A 21552-nucleotide genomic window follows, 5' to 3' on the forward strand; every position below is an offset into this window, starting at 1 on the left:
CCCCAGCTACCCAGTGTGCGGCAGGGGACAGACAACCTGCCCTCCTCAAGCCATGGCCCTGATCGGGGTGCAAACCCCGTGGCTGCAGCAGTCCCTGTTCTGCGCGCTGTCCTGCACGTGCAGCTGCGCCTGAGGCCTCCTGCCTTCCTGAGACAAGGGAGACCAGGACTTGCCCAGCCTGCAGCTCCTGCATCGTGTATATTTACCTGAGTTGCAGTGGGCTCAGCTCCACGTAGAGATGTCTGTCCCAAGTTTAAAAAAACGTATTCCATTTCCCAATTCTTGGTTTTTCAGGGATAGCAGAGCAAGTTCCTCCAGGGTCTCTGTGCTGCAGTGACAAGTGCTGTTGTACAAGCTGTACCAAATGCTGCGCAGTCCCTACGTGCTAGCAGAGGGGACAGAAGGAGCTGTGTCAGCTTGTGCCTTGACTGGCTGGGTCACTGTTTTGGCCGTTTGCATGCTGGTGAAGGAGCTGATAAAGTGTCCTGCCTGCCAAGGCCCCCTGTGTAGAAAGAGAACTTGCAGTCTTCTCTCCTTTGGGGAATTGGCTTCCCAGCTTTTCACTTGGATGGCAGACTCACCATCCCGCTGGGCTGTTACCCAGAAGGAAAATGTTGGTGTAATTGCAGGGTGCTCTCACCTCCTGGTTTCTACATCCTGCTGTGGTACATGTGAGCTCCTCTCTGGCACTCTTTCAGTAACTGACGTGTGTGTGCTGGGTCACAGCGATGCTCTGCTTTCTTCTGCTGGGTGCTCTTCTTTTGAAAAGCATGCTCCCAGGTTCCCCTCTGAATTCAGATCACCTTCACTTGTCTTTCAAGACCTCAAACACAGAGATTTTAGCTCTCTGTGTTGATGGCTCTGGACTAGGAACCAGGCAACCTGCTGAGCAATCTCCTCCTATCAGTGAAATGGTGATGGTGGTGTCCTGCTTTTTGTGACTGCATGAGAAGAACTTCTCATGAGTGCCAGGTGTTGTCACTGCCCTCTGCTTTGATTAAAGCCCTAAATGCAAATTGCAAATGTATTGCTGTAATTAGGGATATCTGCATTTGCGCTTATTGCCATCATGGTGATGCTATATGCAAAATGCTTTGGGAACTTGGAGTAGAAACACTGATGATCTCCTTTACTCTGAACAGAAGTGCAAGATTTCTACCCCCTTGCATGAAATAGAAAATTATGTTTTTACTATATTAACTTATTTTTGCTCTTTCTCATTAGCTCATTATTAGACTGCTGGAAGGCACAAAAGAATTAGGTGTTTAGAGGCCATTTCTCCTTTTCTGAGCTGCCATGCTTTTCCCTTCCTCTGGCTCACAGCAGGCTCTATATTAAATATACTTAATAGAGCTTCTGCATCATAAACTGTATTAAAAATAAATTGGAGAGTAGAGGGCCTTCTTACAGGAGATATTACAGTTTAGCACTCGCAGTCCGTTTCCTGCTGCAGGTTCAGGTTATTTGAGTGTCGTTCTTCTCATTCTGGGGTTTTCAAGCACACTCATTAAATGATCCGGCTTGGCCTGAATTGCTCTGTGAAATGAACGCCAAGGTTGTGCCATTCGGTACGGCATGAGGCAGCGTTTCTGCTGTCCTGGCATAGCCGCTTGCATCCCCCAGCTGCTGCTGGTCTTTGCCTCTCAGAAGTAAAGCGACCCAGGCTGAGGGGCCCGGCGCAGGAGGAGATACTTGTCAGGACTTGCTGTCCCTCCAGCCAGTGCAAGGCTTGTTTTACTCTAAGCAAAGCATGTGCTTGGGGCTGTTGCCACCCATGGCACGTGCCTGCTTTCTCTGGGAAGCTTTTCTTTTTGTGGATTCCCAATGGGAAAGCAACAGATGTAGAATCTGAACTGCCCGCTGCTTAGTGCCGGCCAGGGAACTTCATCCCGATATCCTTGTAGTAGGCCTGGGAATGTGCGTTTGACTCAAGCATGGCATCAGAGAAACATCTAGTCTTGACCCAGAGAACATGAGAAGCTCCATGGTTTGCACAATCACCCTCTGCTCCTCCTTCAGTCTGTGCTCATTCAAATTTGTGATTTTTTTTTTTTTTTTGTGGTGGAAGAAGGACTGAGGTGAAGCTGGGCTAACTATGTGTGGGGAGGAATTTGGGATGCTGTGGTAGTTGCAGAGCGCAGGGGAACTGTTGGGGCCTGTGAGCTGGAAGGCTTGACGCACCCCCATCCCCCTTGTTTGAGTGGGGTCAAGGTAGCTCAGAGGGAGTGGCTGGGCTGAGCTTGGTGGGGAGCTTGTTTGGTGCTGATTGTGCTCTCTTGCTGTAAAAACCCAGGCTTAAGGTGTTGTGTCTCCATCTCCAACAGGTTTGGAAGAGGTCTGGTGCGTGGTTCTACAAAGGGCTGCCCAAGTACATCACGCCTTTGAAGAGCAGCAGCAAATCCAGTGAGCTGCCCTCTCAGCCTTGGCAAAGCGAGCCAGCCATGCCAGAGGCAGAGAGCGTCAGGACCAGCCGATCCTTCACTTGGGCCAGGGGAAAAGGTTGGTTGTCTGCTCCTTGCCCAGGAAACAGGCGGGGAGAGGGTGAGAAGGACCTGTTGCTGGCAGGATTCAGCTAATGTTGCTAGCAGGATTCAGTAGGGGATAGCCAACAGGATGTGGTGCGTTTCCCATGTGGGCAGTGGTGGGTTTTGTTGGCTATGGTATGTTTTTCAGGTTTCACTGTTATTTAAGTGCACATTGGTGGCCCAGAGTAGCCCCAGTCCTCCTGGAGTCCCCGTACTTCAGTCTTCCCTTGCTTTCCTCCATTCCTTGCAGCCCCCACTGTTTTGCTGGGACTGCCAAGGGAGGGACGAGCCGTGAAGCAGACTGCAACCCAAAGAGCTCCTCCTGCTGAACTATGTAGGATGGGGCCATTGATGGACATCATTGTGCAGCCAAGGCTGACAAAAGGCTGGTCTCATTCCCTCCCTCCTTGGGGCTGCTTGCTCCTTTCTTCTGCTGTTTCACAGAGCACCATTGGGCAGATACCTCAAGTTGCTTTGAGCTGGGTTAGAAATTACACCCCCAGCATCTCCTTGGGGTCTTCCTGGGGCCTGGAGCAAGTGGGCAGACATAGGCTTCTACTGTCAGTGGGCAGGAGCGAGCTGATGCTGGCTGTGTCCTTTTGTGCCTGACCCCCCTGAGCAGGTGAGTCCGGCAAAGGGTGAAGCTTCTTCCCCAGGCCTTGGGGAGGGGGCTGAGGTTTGTAGCATAGAGAGCTCAGGGCTGAATTGTTCTTTAAATGTGTCTTGGAGAAGCTGTTGATTAACTTAGCCCTGTGCAGGGCTGGGGCCAGAGCACTTACAAGCCTGAAGATCTGTTAGCTTCAGCACTCACATCCCTGTTCTTTGAGGTAGACCTTGATTGAAGTAGACTGTTGTATCACATGTGGCATCTTGGATTGCTGCCACGTCAGATCCCATTCACAGTGCTGCCTTGTAGGGCTTTTTCCTCCCCCTCTTCCATCTGCCCACCCTGTCGTTGCTCGTATGCCCACTCCAGTGCTGTGCCTAGCCAGCTGGGGGGAAACAGCAGCTCGGCATTGAGGAGCTGAGCACTCAGGGTCACTAGCACAGCAGCGGATGGATGCTGCAGAATTAAAGCTGCTGCCAGTCTGCTTTGATTTCTCTTCATTTCTTTCTGGAGTGGATTAGCAGAACTGTCTGGCCTCTCTCCCCTTCTGTCTTTTGCTATTAGATCACCTCAATTGGAGAAGACCTCTTCAGCGTACCAGCAGCACACACTCTTCCACGTCAAGATAAATCTTATCAGTAGTGCAGGGGGAAATAACCTTTTAATAAAGAGGACTCAGGAGAGTCAGGTTTACAAACCTTCCCTTCAGGCCCCAGCTAGGAAAGCACTCCCAGCCCTACTGTAACTTTTGTAATTAAAGACAAATTAGATCAACAGTAGATGGTTGTGCTTCCCTCCAGGAGATGCTTGGAAGGAGTTGTCTTAGTAAATGAACTTATTGATGAGGTATTTTCTGTTCACATGATACAGAAAACATTATGAGTCAAAGATGTTGAGCCCAGACTGGGCCTGCTTTTTAGTTCAGCTTTTTAGTTGAGTTTTGTTTTGGGGGAAGGCCTGCCCCTAAATACTGGCAGGAGCAGCAAAGGAGCAGGTGGAGGACAGCAAAGTGGCCGGTGGTGAGCTGCCTTTCTCCCTGTGCTCTGATTTTTGGCTAGCTGCTGTTTTATGGGTTAGATAATATTAATTCATGGTTGTATTTTCTGGTGCTTTCTTTTCTTGTTGCCCTTCTCTGTTATGCTGCCTGTCCTCTGGACAGCTTTCAATGGGCACCGTGGGCTGTAATTCATCTCTGAAGCTGGGAGCTTGTACATCTCGCCCCTCCGTTTAACTTTTTCACCTGCCAGTGCTGGGACTTCTGCTGTTTGTCATCCAAAACCTCTGCAATGTGCAGGGCGGCTGCCTTCCCCTGTGGAGAATGATGTAGCTGTGGTATTGCTGGCGTGAATCTGTGACTGGGCCTGGACCGAGCTTTATGAGGCCGTGGCTGACAAGGCAACCTGCCTTACCTCTGCCTGGCTGATAGCATTTGTCAGCTCACACCTCGTACGCCCTCATCTGAACACGTCCTTTCGGCACTGAGTAAAGCCCTATTGCTTGTTTGGCAGGATGTTTTTGAGAACGAGCTCTGGCATTTAACGTGCCTGACTCTGACAGGCTGCTCTCGGTGGGGTTCCATTATCTTGGCCAGCCGTGTCTAACCCCACCGCTCGCCTCCCAAGGTGCTGAAGGAGCTCTCTCTCAGCTATTGAGGGATTCAAGTCAGATGGGACCAGCACAGGCACAGCCATGTCCCAGCACAGGCCCCGGAGAGCCCGGGAGAGAGGAGCCACGGTTGTGCCTTTGACGTCCTCTGTGCCAGGAGCTGCCTTTCAGCAGGGATGCGGCAAACCTCAAGTGTCCCTTTTACCCACCCAAAGGAGGGGATCAGTGCCAGGCCTTGGGTACCGGCTGCTCTGGCTGTGCGTGCTGCAGGAGGGTGGGAAGGCAGCGGGACCGAGGGACTGCAGGAACGTGCCTCTTGGGAGAAAAGCCAAACCCACCAGGAAGAAGTTTTATTTTTACACACCCATTATTTCTCTCGCGCTCGCTGACACTGGGATTTGCTGTTGCCTTTAGTTTTTCTGTAATAAACAAGCAGTTGCCATGGGAACCATGCTATTAGTTAAGGCACAAATGTATTGTCATGGGGAGAACAGCAGTAATATTTCTTGTGCTGGGGAGCAGCTCTGCTCCATGTGGTGGAATGTGGGTGGGTTTCTGCACCAGGTCAGGCGGGACGGGGCGTCAGGGGGTGGGAGCAATAAGCAGCAGGGCTTTCCTTCCTCTGAACTCTGAGTTCTGCAGAAAAAATGTGAAGCAACTGGGTGGAAAAAAGAAGTGTGATCCCTGAGGTATTGCACTGTTTGGCATGAGGGCTGTCTGCTGCTCTGCTCGGTCTTCGGTGGTGTCTCCTGTTGCAGTGTGCTCCAGTCCCGTTGCCAGGCAATGCGACATGCTGGGCTTGGCGCTGTTGGAGGCACAGGAGCAGCGGCTGGGCAGGGGGATGCAGCAGGGTTCATCCGGCGTCTGTGTGCTGGAGGCCAAATCCCCAAGTGATGGAGCAGAGAGGAGCATGCTGGGGCAGGTCAGGTTCTTTGCAGGCCACTGAGGAGTCATCCAACTTCTCTACAAGTTTGGGCAGCACTGAAGCTGCATGTGTGCTGCTTCTGAAGGGGAGAGCAGATGGGTCTGGTCCCCTCCTCCTGCTGGGAGATGTCCCTGCAACTGGGGGCAGCACTGGGTGTGATCTAGTGTGGGAGCTGCACTCGGTGAGACTCTTGGGTTGTAATAAAACTCTTTATCTCCGATCCTCCCACCCACAGTGATCGGGAGCTGTTGGCCTCCCCACTCCCCAGAGGTCATGTTTGCAAAGGCTGATGATATGAGTGCTGCAGGGGAGCTGCATGCTCAAGGACTCATACTCAGCCTGCTCATCCAGCGCGTCTTGGCTGTGCTGGGCATGTGCGGCTGTTCGGAGCTGTTGCTGCAGGGTCCCCATGCATGCCCATGTGTGTTTTCTGTATTTTTGGGAGCTGCAAGAAGTGCCAAGCTTTGTGTGTGCAGGGACTGAGCTCTGCCCTGCGATGGGCAGCAGCAGGGAGGGTGGCTGGCTCTTCCCATCGCAGGCGTGCCTGTGCCAAATGCACGCATTTAATATTAGAGCTCAACCCCAGCCAAGTGCTCCTTTCCCCTTGGCCTCGGCGCAGCCTCCCCACATCCTCTGCTGCTGGGGTTAAGTGCAGCCCAGCAGCCCTCCACCATTCCCTGCGGCTCTCCATGCCGTGAGGCTCCAGTACCTCTGGCTTGGAGGTTGAACCATGTGTTGGAGGGATCGTGGGCTCCAGCAGCAGCTGCAGGGGTTCAGGCCCTTGATGAGTGACCCATTCCCTGTGGGAATACTTCTTTTCTTGCAAGTTTTATCTAGGCATATTTTTTTTATGAGCTTTTTTCCAGTCAGCTGGAGATGGAGAGGGATAAATCTGTTACGTTGTCTGAAAGTACAGCTGTCCAACGACTCTTATTGATATATCAGCAACTGCTGGAACACCAGATTTATGACTTCTGGGCTCTGGAAAGTGCCAGCAGAAGGTCTGGGAGCTTTGGGAGAAAAATTACCTTAAAGGGAAACATTGGTGCAGTGGGTAAAATACGTTCTTATTGGCAGCGGAGGAAATGAGAGCAGACAGGGCTGCTCCAGCAGTGTGAGTGCCTTCGTGTCATTAATATTTTCCTCCTCTTGTGCTGGTCCTCTCTGAACTGCTGAATGGCAGAAGGGAAGGCAGCTAAAGTCACCTCCACTGATTCACTGGAGCCTTCTCCAAATAAATCCTGACTTCCAGCATTTTTAAAGGATTCATAGAGGAAGGAGCTGTTCTAAAGCGATGGATTTTATGAATCCAGGAGGCCAAAAAAGGATGATGACCAAGTGGGACAGGAGCGCATTTGCCGACAGAATTGGGCAATGGGACTGTCAGAATGATTCTCACAGCTGAGATTTGGATTTTGTAGCAAAGAGCCTGGTATGTATGGGTTGTTATTAACAGTGTTTATATATAGTCCCCCACCTCTCCCAGGGAGCTTTGGGGAAGTGGTGAAGCTGTCTTTGAGACAGCAAAACCCAAAGCCAAACCTTTGCTTTGAGAACTCTTAGCCAGAAGTGCAGCCCCCCTGCTTGTAATGGGGCTTTGCTCTCTGCCCGGCTCAGCTCCACAGCCCCTTTCCCCAGAGGTGAGAGGTCCCATTTCTGATGGCGCTGTGAGCGGAAGGCTGCAGGCACAGGAGGAGCCAGTGCCCAGAGGAAAAGCTGTGCAGGCAGTGAGGAGGGGGCCTGGCAGCCTGCCCTCTGCGCAGCGCTTCCCAGCAGCACGGCATGCATGGGGAGCTGCCTGCCAGGGCAACTTCAATAACACTTTGCAATAACACTGGCAGCCAGCTTTAATATTCTCAGAGATGTTAACTCCAGAAAAGCGCTATTTTAGGTATTCATTTTTTTTTTAATAAAATACTTTGTGTAGTACAGATTGCTGCCTGAATACAGGAGCGTCTGCAGAGGTCCTTGTCAGAAATGTTTGTGCATGCCTGTGCAAGGGGAGAGATACCTGTCTTCCTGCCCTGGGCAGTGTTAAAGGGTTTCTAGCTCTGCCGACCACGTGTAGTGAATTTTGGCACTGATGTGGAGAGATGAACTGACAGCTATCTTTGCTACCCCATGGTTGTCACCTTGTACTGCCATACCCATGTCCCTCCTGCGCCCGGCAGCACCATGAGGCTGGGCACTACGAGTAACAGTGTGGGGGCAAAGGGCTTTGTTCAGCAGCAGGATGGGGAACTCATTTCTCATATAAATGTGAGCTTATAAGTACATACTGATGAATATAAAGAAATAGTTGGAGCTTCCTTTTTCTGCAGCAGAGGCTGTAGGTTGCAGTGTTGCCTACTCTGTGTCCCATGTGAGCCAGTATTGTACTTTCCACCAGGAATTGTGACCCACTGTTTGAAATGGCTTCCAAGCTGCCAGGAGAGCTGGTATCTGCCTTGGTCAGGTGGAGAAATGCTGTAGGTGCAATCCCTCAAACAAGAGACAGCTATTTTCCCGTTACCTTCCTCCTCAGCCCCATCATTTCTGTTCTGAGATCAGATCATTACAAAAACCCAGGAGATGGAAAAACACCTTTCTCATTTTACCCAAAGCAGCTGGCAGTCGAGTTATCTTTTACACTGGTATAAGCAGGAGAGGTACTTGCATAATTGCATGGAAAAGTGGAAGCAACCTGCCAATTTAGGAAGTTGTGTCTGGCAAAATTAGGCTCCTTCAGCTCTTGTGGAAACTATGCAGGGTGGAAAGCAGCAGGATTAGGGCCAGGATTCGGGGGTGGGGGGGAAGGAGGGAAAAAAAAAAAGCAGCCTTGAAATGGGGGAACAGTCTCCTTAAGGAAGAGGAGCAACCCTTGCCCTTAAGCCTTGGGGGCATAGTATAATTCTGGGCAGTGGGCTGATAGGGATGAGTGTCTGCTGAATGGAGGATAGCTAATAAGGCTAGTTCTTCGTGTAATCGCTGCAGGGTTTTTTATTTGATATGCTCAGTATTTATCTAGTGTTTTCCTCATAGATCCTGGAGCCTCCACCGAGGCCCTGCTGCACTTGAAACACGGCTTGGAGGAGGCCAGCCCCTCTCCCCACATTACTCAAATGTGGATGCTCTTACGGTGGAGCCAGGACCCCTCCACCTGCAGCTGAGCAGGAACCAGCCTTGTACCCAGCCCAGCCCTTAGTGTGTTGCTCCCACATGGGAGACGGGAAATGGCAGGAGGAGGGGGCTCGCTGGTGTGCCAGCACTGGGCTCAGCGGAAGCAGAGCCTGGCTCCCAGGCCAGCCACGCTGCAGGGCTCTTGGCTTTGCGGCAGGGAGCTTTGGGCAGCAGAGCATGGCGCAGGAGCGGTGTGGCCCCCATGGTCCCAGTCAGGTTTAGGAGAGAAGCACTGGTGGTGTGTGCATCTGCTTCAGGTGCTGGCACCACTGGAGTGTGTGCAGCAGAGTTATAAATCATCTGTAAAAAGTAAAAGCACATCATGTTTGAGAGGAATAGTGAACAGCTGTGGGGGAACTGCAGGTAGGGCTCCTTTTGGAGAGGGAGAATGTGATCAGCGAGTCAGCATTTGTTCATGTTTTATTTGGATCCATCTGGCACCCTCTTTGGTAAGTGTTATGAACATTGTGAATAACTGTTTCTCTCCTCTCCTCCCCCTGATCTTTTCTGCAGTGGTTTCTAGCGACAGTGAGAGCGACTCGGAGTTCAGTTCCTCCAGCCTGGATGACAAGCCTTTACCTGCGGGGTCAAAAGGCTCACAAGGCAGAAAGCACCGAGCAGGACTGGGTGAGGAGTTGCTGTTCTTTGTGGTGGGAGGGTGGGAAGTGTAAAGCGCTTGAATATTTGGCTACTGGTACTGTGGGTTTTGGCTCAGCCAGTTGCCTGCCCTACGTGGCTGCAGCCCACTGACTTTAGCTGTGCCAGGTGAGGATCTGGACCTTCTCACTGGAATAGTATCAATGGGTCAAACTGCTGGTGGGTTGCTCCACTGCCTGCAGCCTTTCAGGGTCTGCCCTTGCAGCTGGGAGCTGCTCCTGGCTGCCTGGCAGCACGTCTCCAGCCAGCTCCTCACTGCTGACTTTATAGCACTGGAATCGCCAGTGCCGTTTTAGGAGTGGAGCACAGGAAACTGGGTTTTGTCCCTGCTCCTGAGGGTGCCTGGCTGGGAGTGGGGAGACTGCTGGTCTCTTGGGACCTGGCCCAGCATCTGCACCCACTTCTCCCTCCCACAGCAGCATCTCTCTGTTGTGTCCCTGCAGCACCCATTGGGGAACCCAGCCAGGCCATGGGCAGGGCGCTGGGGAGCACCCACTCCCCTGCCCTCCTGGGGAGCCGCAGCAGGCTGGGCAGCGAGCAGGGGGCTGCCCTCAGCGTCACGGAGAGCTGCCAGAGCGACCAGCCAGCGGACAGGCGTGACAGCGATGTTGGCAGCAGAGTCCCTGGTAAGCTGAACCTCCTCTCTGGGCAGGTCCATGCTCTTGGGGCTGACTTCCCTCAAAGCACAGCTTTCTCAGAGGCACACCTGGCAAAGCCACGGCCTGGGATCACCCTTCTCTGCTGCTTTTCTCATGGCAGATGCTGTCACAGCATTATAGCTCACTCCTTCCCTCTTCCCCAAGTGCAGAATCTATTCTGCAACATGAGTAATCGTCTGGGGTGGGAGCTGCCTACACCCACCTCCAAGAGCAGCCATAGCCTGGGTCTGTCCCCCTGCAAAGGCCCGGAGCTCCTATCTGCCCTGCAGAAGCAGCAGAACAGATTGAGCTTTTACTGAAGCAAAGCAGAAGTCCAACAGCTTCATGAGACTGAATAAAAATTTTCCTAATGTTAGATGGCTCTTAAAGCCAAGCATGGCTGTTCCCAGAACTCTGCAGTGCAAAAAAAAAAGACACTTTTTCCCCCTCAACAACCTTGGAACAATTAAGTGACTGTGAGAGCAGAGGCTGCTATCACATCTGATCTGGAGCAGCTGAAAGAGATGCAAATGTGTTCTCTCTGCAGTTCCCGCTAATCTATTCAATAACCCCTTAAGTTATCGTTTAGCGTGCTGCTCCCTCCAGAGTGTTCCTGCCGCCCTGTGAACTGCCACTCCTTTTGTTCCTGAGCCTGTTTTGTGCTGTGCATGTTGAGGCGTAAATTGGATTAGAGAGAGCAGGTTTATCCTTTAGTGCAACATGGAGTCATAGTCCCCCTCCCCACGCTTCCCGCTAGAAATAGCCAGCATGAAATTGTTTCTCTGCTCTTCCCTCCCTTTCCAAGTTTCAAGGATTTGCAGGTTTCTTTAATTTTAGTTTTCTCAAAGCAAATCAGATGAGTGATACTTTTGCTCTGTCTGTCCTCTCTCTGCATTATAGTGCTGCCCCAGACTGAGCAGTTTAGTTTAAGCCCCTGATGGCTGTGGCATTAGACACAGCTGATTCCTGTTGTGTGTTGGCTTTCATGTCTGCTGGGGCGGAGCAGCGGGTTCTGCAGGATTGAAGTGGGTGGTGGTGGATAGTGGGTGTGATCCCTTGGGTGCTTTTTCTGCTGGTGCTACATGGCCATGCTGAAGTCTGGATGGATGCACACCTGGATGGTGTGTTTGTATAGTGCTTAGCACTTTGGAGCTTTCCTGCCAGCTGTTGGAACTAACTGCTGCCTGGCCATGACAGTGCAAACAATATCTCAGAGGCAGAAAATGCCTTTTTCCTGCTAAAAAGCTTGTATGCAAAGCTTGGCACAAGGGGTCAATGCTTTCCAGTGCGATCTCTCCTTGCTAGGCAGGGGAGAGCTAAAAATGACAGGCAGCACAGACATATATTTTAAAAAATGAAAACTACAGTAATCTCATGAGCCCAGTTAAAATAGTCCCTGAGATGTAGAGAGGATCCTGCTAAGGAAAAGGTTGGGCCCGGTTGGCTGACTAGAGAATATCTGTAAAGACCTTTATTATGTCTGGGGTCATTTATTTTCCAGTTTTCCTGCAGAAGGGCCTGCTTTGTTCAGACATGGTGCTTGCAGCAGCAAGTGGCTTGGTAGGAGGGTTCTGTGGCCCCCAGAGCCGGGGGAGGGAGGCAGGGAGACAGCAGGAAGTATTTCTGCTTGTGTGTGCTGGGGGGGAATGAAGCCAGTGGTGGTTGCAGTTGGCAGGCACAGGCTTGGGAACTGATGGAGGGTGGCAGCAGGCAGGGTTCTCTGTGTCGCGTCACGTCAGAGAACCAGCCACCAGCTGGGCATCCTCCTGGGCTGGGAGCTGCTATGGGCTCACAAGGAGTTAGGTGGCACTACAGCTACGGCTCTGTGGCCATAGAAGGCGGCAGGATGGGCTACAGAGCAGCTGGCCTGTCTTCGAGCCTGTCCTGTGCCGGCATTAGACCTCACACTCCTTTCCGCAATGCAGGTGCTGGCAAGGGCTGGTGTGGCAGCGTTTGACACTACCAAAAGTCTCTGCAAGGAGGCAAAGTTGGAACTTGAGTGTGTTGTGGGAGGCACATGATGTGCCCCTGTTGTGTTTGCCATGGCTGTATGCTCTGCCCCACGGTGTGGGTCATCTTTAGCACTTCAAGGTGGGGAGGAGAGGGAGAGCGACTTTGTTTTCCCTCCGATGAGTTTGGGTTGTGGCCTTGCCTCCATGCAGTGAGTAAGCAGCAGGGGTAAGCATGGTCGGCATTCGTTTACTCTGAGAGCACTTAACATGCCCAGCTGGAGAGACGCTGCCACGATGTGATCTGTGTAGTGAACTATTGGCAATCACGATCCATTATGTATGAATTTAGTGATCAGCAGTATGCAGCGATATGACTCAGGTGGCCTCGTGTTCTGTGCAGCTCCGTGGCCGGTGGTTTGAGCAGATCAGATGTCCAGAGGCTGCAACACTGAATGTCCCCATGCTTTGCCAGCAGCCTGGCAAGAGCAGAATATAAAGAGAAGAGCAAAACCAGCCCTGTAGTCACCTAGGATGTCTCCTGCTCTGCAGAGGGGTTCACGTGCTCTGGGATGCTGGAGGTCTGGGGTGTGCAAATGGTGGGAGCCTCAGGACAAGTGGCAGTGCCTCTCTCCCTCTTTATTTATATCAGAGCTTCATCTGTCTGTGAGGGGCTTTTCACAATGGGTCCCTCTGGATGCCACTTTTTACCAAAAAGCAGAGGCTGCTCCTGCTGTTCATCTCTTTAGAGAGTGGTGGAGGCAACGGGTGCTGTATGTCAAGACTGGCAAAACTCTTCACTGCATCTCCCTGCCTGTGGGACAGTCCCTGTGCTCTGTTCTGACCCAAAAGCAGACCAAGGGGCAAAGTTCCTTTCTCATTTAAATTGCTGATCCTCAGTTGCAGACTGAGGACATTAAAGGGAGATTTTGCTATAGGTTTTCTGAAAGGCTCTGCAACTTTCTAACACTGTGTTGGGGGCAATTTTTGCTTCATATTAGCACCTCAGGTGTTGCTCTACCGGTGACTTTCTTTTCACTTCTTTTTCTCACCTCTGCTCTAATTCCGCTCTCAAGTGCGACTTTGCAGAACACTTTAGCATCCTTAAATCCCAGGCCACAGCCAGAACAGGGAATTAGGGAGTGGTACTGCAAATGCACCTGCTTTCATAGTCCTTAGCTCTTTAAGCCTGAAGGCCAAGACAACAGCATGGTCGTGCGGCCAAGGGAAAACAAGGAGCTATTAAGAAGAGTTTGTAGGTTTCCAGTGTGTTGCTTTGGCTCCGGCTGGGGTTTGGTGAGGCAGATAATGAAGCCTGGGGTTTGTCATAAAATGACTCATTGTCAGAGCTGCATTGGGATTTAGGCAACTTCAGCCCATGAGCCAAAGTTGCAGGAGAGAGTGGTGAGTTGAGAGGCTGCCAATGTTGGGGTTTTTTTTTTTAACCACCTGCTTTCAAACCCTTTCAAAAGCATCGTTTTCGGAGGGTCTGGTGTTTCTTCTTCGGAAGCTCTGGTTCCTGGAGGTGCCTGCTCTGACGCGATAGCTCTTAAGAAGATCATCGTGCGCTGGTTTTTGTGGAGAATATTTTGTCCTAAAGAGAATGAAATTTGCACACAGGAAAGAAGCACAGTCTTTCTTTTTCCCCTTATTTGCCCCCAGCTAGGGAGGTGACTCACCTTGTTCTAGCTGTACAGCTGATAGGTTAAGAGGTGCCTCAGTTAAAAATGAGCAAAATCCTCCCTATTGTTAATTATGACATATTTATTAAAAAAAAGGAATATTAAACAGAGTTAAACAAAGAAATCATCAATATCTTACAGTGGTTTTCGTTAGCCCATGGAGAGCTTTTAATGGAGATAACATCTTTGAGCTTGGACCTGGCTGCTGCAAGGGGTAAATTAAGAGCAAAAGGCATCTCTCAGATCAGTAGCAAGTTCTGCTTTGGTGGGTCCCACTTAATGGGGTCCTCAGTGTCTTCTGAGGACCTTGTCTGAGGCACGGGTCGACCCTGTTTGGTGTTCTGTGGGTCACCTGAACAGCTTGCTGGTAGGGAACGGTGAGTGAGCTTGGCATGGGCTGCAGGGCTGTAAAAGGCTCTAATTTGTGCTTAAAAGAGGAGGTTTGAGAAACAGCCACAAGGTAAGCTAATGAATGAGTAGCATACGTCTGAGTGCAAATCACAGTCTCCCCATCTCTGCTTGTTTGCCAATGTGTTGTCTAAATCATTAATACTTAAAGAGCGGTACAGCAGCTGGCAGTTAAACAGAGCCACGTTAAACAGTGGTGTTGCTGAGTCTGGGAGCTGAGACAACGATGGCAGCACCTGGTGGGGTATAAGAAACGATGTGGCTTGCAATCGCAGGGTGAGACTGGCTGGAAGGACCTCCAGAGGTCAGCAGGTCCAGCCTGGACCCTTCTCCCAGGGTGCTGAAGCTGTAGCTTCTGGATACCTGCTTTTGGCTGCTTACTTTGTAGCTGTCATGCTGGGAGAGGCTGAGCAGAGCTGAGAAAAGGGCCTGGAGCTGAGAGAGATGGGCAGGAAATGCTGCTTCCAGCTCTCTTAATTTGGGGAGATTTATGCCCTGTCTTTCAGGAATTGACTGGATTTAGAAATGAGGTGGTGTCGCTCTCGCCGTGGCTCAGTGCCTCCCTGGCTGGGGTAGGCATCAACTTTTGCTCATAAATATGCAAGCTGTTAATACATGAGACAGGCACAGCTATTCCGCATTATTTTCGTGGCAGGAAATTCTCAGGGCATATTTGAAGTTAAAGCATTAACTTCTTTTTTTTCTTCCCTTCTGTTTCTCAGATGTCTGTTTTGCTCCCTCAGGGATGATGAGGAGGTAACATTTTGCTTCAGTGGGTCTAACTACTCCATTCCATGTTGGAAAAAAAAATTGTCCTAACAGTAATTAGGCTCTGAATGGGATAGTAATTTCTTTAATGACTTTCTTCATGGCAGCCTTTGGGGAGGTGACTTTTGTTTTCCTGTGCTTGGTAAGAAAATTGCTTAAATGTTTTCAGACCGCTTGTTCCCTCATCCATGTAAGTTACAGCCAAACAGCGTAGTCTTCCAGGGCTGGCTTTGCAGCGGGGTGAAATAGGTGGGCAACTGCGCGACGGAGCTGTGCTTGCAGCCCCGGCTCTTCCTTCCTTTGCCTTCGGCCTTTGCCTGCACTGTGAGCACAGGATAGGAAGGAAGGGGGGGGCCAGACGTGGAGGAGAGACTCTCACCCACACCCAGCCTCTCCCCTCCCAGCCTTTGCCTCCTGCACTGGCTGCCTCATCAATCTTTGGGCACCTCTGTTTGCTGCCCTTTGCTCAAAGCTTGCTGCCACTGCCGTGGGATTGAGTTGTCCCTCTTCCACAAAGTGAAAAAATTGAATTGTGCCTTCATGGCTGAGAAGCTATGAGCCACCTCTGCCTCCTCATATTGGTACTGCAGAGCACTGAATGGTCCTGCTGTATTTATAAATAAAACATGTCTTTGGGTAGCGACAGCATTAGGAAATGATTCAAAGTTTGCATTCTAGATACAATGCATTTGTAAATATGAACCTCAGAAGAAGCATATGCCCCCTTCCATGTTAAATATTAAAACGTTTTTGTCCTCAAGTGGTAGAACCAAAACATTTTCAGCTCTTTTGAGTCCGCCTTGAAGTTAAGTGAATAAAAGCTTGAGTACCTAAAAAAATAAATTACTTTCACTATTTCTGTAATTCTTTATGGAGTTTTAAATTGAAGACTTTTTCCCTGAAAATAGAGGAATGACAAAGACTCATTCTCTTGCCTCTTTCACTCAATACATCTGGAAACAAGTCTGCTGCTGAAGATGAAACTCCTATTTTTGTGCCTTCTTTCACATTACAGAGGTCTGTGCTTTGGTCTTTGATCAAACAGCCTGTCTGGCCTCCTGCCCCCATGTCCTTAGACTTATTCTCTGCCCTTTGCAATACGTTTACTCCTTGCGCTTCCAACTTTCTATTCAGCGTTTTGCACAAAGCACTGAGGGCAATAGTTGATGTAATCTTTCAAAACAAAGCATAAAGGAAAGAGCATGGGAAGTCAGTAATATAGAAGTTAAAAGTCTGGATTTTGGAGTCTTTGTAAACACGTTGAGAGGTTTTATGGCTTGGGAGGTTATCTTTCAACTGGGATGTCAGCCAGTAGCTGGTGGGAGGAATTTGCAGGACTCTCCGTGCCTTGAACAGCAGTGACTGGAAACATTCCCTGTCCTTTCTCCAGCAGTCCATGTAATTTGTGCCCCCTTCAGTTCAGAGAAGGGGGGGAGAAGTTAGTACTGACCCACCGCTGCCTTAGAGCTCTGTGCGTTGCCAGCCCTGCATTTCACCCCGTGCGCTGGAAGCAGTGTGTCCCAGCAGACCCTGAGTTTCGCCAGGGGCTGCTGAAGTGATTAGCTCAGGTTCATTTAGTCAACCTGAGCCAGAGTGCTTTCTGCAGCAGAGCATTGGTGTCCTGCTCCAATCTCCAGCCACAGACAAGGGCTACATTCTGCTGTGGCTCCTGTCCACAGCCCAGGCACACGGAGGGCAGGAGGGTCATGTGGAGGACCTGCTCTGTGGCACATGGATGTTGTCACCTGGTTTGGAAACCTATGAGAGCTGAGGCTTGGCTTTCTGTCTGACTTGGCCCTTCGAGGGACGCATGTACCAGAGGACCAGTTCTAGCAGTACAACTCCTCCTTTCTTCTTCTTTCCCCATTTCTTTCCCCTGTCTTTTCTTTCTTTAATAAAGTTTAATGGGCCCTGACTGCTGACAGAGTGTGGAGTAATGATGCACAGACGTTCTCTTCATTATTATTTTTAGGACGCTCTTAAAATGGCACTGAGCATGTAAAAGCAATGTAAAATAACTTTGTCAAGTCTCTCCCCTTCACTTCTTTCCAAACAAAACTTTGTCTTTGTATATTTTGAAGGGAAACGGTGCATCCACACCAGAACGCGATGCTGATGAAGGTGAAGATGGAGCTGCTTTGCCTGAATCCAACATTCGTCTCTTGCCCACTGCTGTAGACCTCACTCCAGACAACAACTGCTGCCGGTGGTGACTTTATGATGCCGGCTCTTGCATAGGCATTAGCAACATGGTGGCACCTGGGAAAATTCCTGCCTGTCCTCCCTGCCTCACTGGTTTGGTTTGCTCTGGTTTCCCCTTCTGCTGATGGACGTGCACTTTGGGGTGCTGCTCGGAGAGGAGTGCCACGCTGTGCAGTGCTGCCATGGGGTCCAGACCTGTGTTTGTTGAAAGGGACATGCAAAGTGCTCACTGGAGCTGCAGAAATGCGTGCCGCCTTTGCTGTTCCTGGCTTGCCAAGCCCAGCCCTGGGTTCAGCTCCTGGCTTTGCAGTCCTGGCTTTGCAGTCGTCAGGAGAAAGGGAAATTCACCCCTATGTCCCTGAAATGGGGTGTGAGGAGACTACTGCCCTTCTACTGCTTCTCAGCCCAGGGGTGAATTTCCCTCTGTGAACCACAAGGGTGAGACTGGGGCTCCGATTTGCGCTTGACTCCCATGGCCCAGGGTGTCAGCCCTTGTGTTTCTTGTCATCGTTGTTCTGGTTTGAGTTGGTATGAGTTTGGTGGGAGCATCCTGAATCAGGTGGTGAAGTTGTGCTCCCGTTCACTTCCACTGAGGTCTCTCTCTGTGATAGGGCTGTCTGAACAGGGAGACGCTTCAGTTAGTAAAGAAACACTTGAAGTTTGCTATGAATTTTTCATTCCTCCTGGCTGTACACTGGCCTTTGTGTCCTGTGGTGAGGGTGATGTTTTGGCAGTGGGGTCATGGGCAGTGTGTTTGTGCTGCAGCTCCTGGCAGGAGAACGCCCACCACCCCACGGCCCAGCTGGCTGCCTTTGCCTACCCAAATTGGATAAAAGCTTTCAGATTACTTTATCTTGTTAAGCTCTGCAGATTCTCCTCCCACATGCACACCTTGTCATCTCTTGCATAAGCAGGGGCCTTTCTTTTACCTTTTTCCTGCAAGTCTTGAGCATCTGGCTGACTGTGATGGTGTCATCATGGGTCAGGTTGTAGAAAGCTGCGTGCCCCAGTCCTGCTTATTCTCCGGGATGGACAATTTCACTCCAAGGCCTGACAGATGAGAAAAATCAAATTACCTGACATTTCTAGAGCAATTAGATCATTGAAGGGTTGAACAAAACCCACACTAGGCAAGTAGGAGTCTGTGGATTTTTATTAAGTGCTTTGGACCTGACCCATCTTTTGCTGAAGGAACAAAGGATTCCAAAAAGTTCCCTCTGAAATCATGGATTTAAAGGCAATTTGTCACCCTTTTCCCTTGGTTATTACTCTTTTGTTCTGTTCTCCTTTGCTGCTGGGCGCTTTGTGTGCATGTAGTATATGCTCTTACAAATGGCTGCAGTATGAAGATAAATGAGATTGGGTGCTGGAACACTCTAACAGGAGATCAGAAATCAATCCTTGACTTTCTTTCTAAAGGAACATGGTCCAATAGAGGACCGTTCCCTTACTGCTGTTCCAGCTAATGTGCTATGGCAAGTTGCTGGGAAAATCCTTCCAGCTCTTCCTCTGTGATCTGTTTCTGCTCTTTTAAAAATGAAAACAAAACCTTTGGATGATGTGGGCTCTTTGAGATGGCATAAAGAGAAACCACTGAACACGGGCTTCACAACATCAGTGTTGAAGAGAGCAAGGGATGAAGTTGTTCTCTACTGAGGGATGCTTTATGTCGTGGTCTGTGTTGTTTAAACCTGGCCACTGAGACTCGACCAGCTGCATCTCTAAAAGGAGTAATGCCAAAATTACTAGCTGTTCCTGAAAAAGTAAATCCAAAACTCAGCTTTTGCTGAAATGCCGGTGTGATTTCAGAGCTGAAGTCATGCTGTTTCTTCTGAGAGCTGTAGGGTCTTCAATTTCAGAAGTGTTTTGCTACCAAAAAAAGTCCTGTCTTGCCTTGGAGTTTTTGACAGTCCTACTGAGGCTGTCTTGCTTGCACTCTCATTACTGCAGTGCCTCAGACAGCCTGGCCTGCCAGCCTAAGTTAATTCTTTAGGAGAAGGAAAAAGACACTTAAAAGTTGACTCCATTTTCTTTCAACCTGTTACTTTCTCATCACAAACTCTACACTGAGTTGAAAAGAGTTTTTTAAACTGAGCATGTAATTTCTAACTCTTCTTGTGTTTCTTGTGCTTCATTTGTGGGCAGTGCAGGCAGGTCAGTTGTGTTTTCACGCCCACCCTCCCTTCTTAGGGCTATTTACCACGCTGTGGGTTGCCAGCTCTACACAGGAACCTGGTAATCCTTACTAGCTTACCGTGCCACTTTGAGGCATGAGTTTGATTTTTAACTGAGACTAGGTTTTATAAAACACTCTTAAGAGAGAAATTTAGGACTGCTCTTGTGCCAGTGAGACTGGAAACCTTTCTTTCTTACCTCTATATTTTACCTCCATGGAGTAATTCCACCCGAGTTTGAACCAGAACCATTCGGTCATCTATGGAAAGACTCCCCTTGGGTTGAGGGAAGGATCTAGCCCAGGAGAATGTGATCTCCCACATATGAATGTGATAGAGGAACATCCACAGCTCTGTGCACTTATCTTTCTATTAAAGACCGTTCTTCTCTTTGTTGCGTCTCTCTTGTGTTTTGTAGCTTTGGTTGGAATATTATCCGAAACCCGTACCAGTTGACTGCCTTTTTCGTTGGCTTAAGGTGGGCAAGAAGGGCTCAGTGAATAGTGCTGTCTGCTCTGGTCATTTGTGTTTCTTTTATTATTTTGTTGTTCTTGTCTCCATCCCTTACAACTTTTATGTAGTGTTTTACTACTGGAAACAATAAAACTTTGGCTCAGTAACAACTGCTTGCCATTCTTGAAACAGTAAAAAGTTTTTTTCCATTCCCAGGTTGTGGATACTCTCCAAATCCTTGTGTTGGCTCCAGCGAGGAAATAAAATAATCCAGCTAGTGGAATGGTGATTCACACGTCTGGAGCGTAATTGAATTCTGCACTTGAAAGTCGTCTTTTGTCTTGTCCCTCTTTGGTACCTTGTGCTGGCGATGGCAGGGGCCACAGGTCTGCTCCTCACCCCCTCAGTGGAAGGTTTTCCATGTTGTAACCACTAAGCATAAAGCAGCACCGATTGTCATTCTGTCAAGTGCTGCCCCTGTGGCCTCCCAAGGCTTGTCACTTGCTCAGGTTTGACAGTCAGGGTCCATTTAGCTTTGCCCACAGAGAAACGTCTCTGCATTGTTCGCCGAGCGTGTGCAGCCCTGCCTGCTCTGTGTTCCCTTCCACTCGGCATTCAGCTTCAAGGTTTCAAATGGCTTTTTAATCTGTTTTTGCTTTTCCCATTTTAAAAGCGCCTCAATAATTGCTGTTGGGATTGTTTTGCTGGGGAGCTGCCATTAGTCCAAGGATGGAGCGTGTCAAGGACTAACCACCTCTTACATTGTTCCTTCCCCCCTCCGCTTGCCATGACAACAACCAGTATATGGGAAAGTCGACTGCAGGATCTCTCTGAATCAAAAACAGTGGCCATGAATTGCCCAGTTTCCATGTTTCCTTTTTACAGCTATAGTTTGAGGGGAAAGGGGATGCTTTCTCTGTGGGAACCGTGCGTAGTAGTTCAACATAGCTGAAGCAAATGGGCTACCACCTGGTGTTTAGACCATGCGTTTCTGGCCGTTACCGAATCGGACAGTGAAGGCCCTGGACTATCAGCTGGAGTGCTTGGACAGTGACACAAAATGGCAGATAATCTTTGCAGATGGCTGAAGTTTATTTGTAAAATAAAATTTAGCAGCGGTTGCTCTTCTCTCCTCCTCCCCACCCCTCCCAGAAGATGTTTCCTTCCAGGGAAGAGGGCTGGTGGCAGTGATGTCTCACCAGCCCACCGCTCCCATCACTTTGTTCCTCTCTGTGATGGAGACTGCTCTTCCGATCATAACACCTTGTTTCCACAGGTGGGTGTGATTGAAGGAGAGTTCAGGGAAGTTTTTTTGGAAGGCCGATGCTGCAATCAAATAATGAGCATTTCAGCAGGCACAAGATGGCAGGTGACGGGTAAGCATCTTGTGGAAAACTTTTATCTTGAGTTGCTCATTCACATTCCTTCCTGACCATTGCCTCTTATTAGCAGTATATTCAGGTAGCGCTAGAAATGCCTGCGATGCTTGAGAGGCACCAGATGAGGATCTTGCTGTGTAGCTCCATGGCAGCGCAGAGATGGGAACATGATGCGTGCTGCCTGCCAGTGACGTGCGGCAGCGCGTACAGGCAGCCCCCGTTACCTGGGGATGGAAACTTGCTGCCTTATCAGGGCCATCTGGGCAAGGGGTGCTGGCAGAGACACCTTCCCCCTCCTGAGCATGACTGACTTCTGCTTTCAGAGGTAGCTCTGAATAATTATCACAGGACTGTGGATGCTTTTAATTATTTGCAGTTATACACCTCTGCTCCGGCTGTCCTGTCCCATCCCATGGGAGCA

The 21552-nt window shown here is 49.8% G+C and overlaps 1 protein-coding gene across 2 annotated transcripts in view; it reads left to right on the forward strand.

The window, feature by feature from the left end:
* RPH3AL (rabphilin 3A like (without C2 domains)) overlaps positions 1-19847 on the forward strand; it is a 42684-nt gene extending 22837 nt beyond the window's left edge. For both annotated transcript variants that reach the window (XM_072881929.1, XM_072881930.1), the window contains exons 6-9: positions 2325-2499; positions 9335-9448; positions 9922-10104; positions 17005-19847. In XM_072881929.1, coding sequence (XP_072738030.1) covers positions 2325-2499; positions 9335-9448; positions 9922-10104; positions 17005-17039 — 507 coding nt within the window. In that variant the 3' untranslated portion in view covers positions 17040-19847. The remainder of the gene's footprint in view (positions 1-2324; positions 2500-9334; positions 9449-9921; positions 10105-17004) is intronic.
* Positions 19848-21552: the final 1705 nt, after the last annotated feature.

The sequence above is a fragment of the Ciconia boyciana genome, chromosome 17, assembly GCF_034638445.1.
Source record: "Ciconia boyciana chromosome 17, ASM3463844v1, whole genome shotgun sequence".
Lineage (NCBI taxonomy): Eukaryota > Metazoa > Chordata > Aves > Ciconiiformes > Ciconiidae > Ciconia > Ciconia boyciana.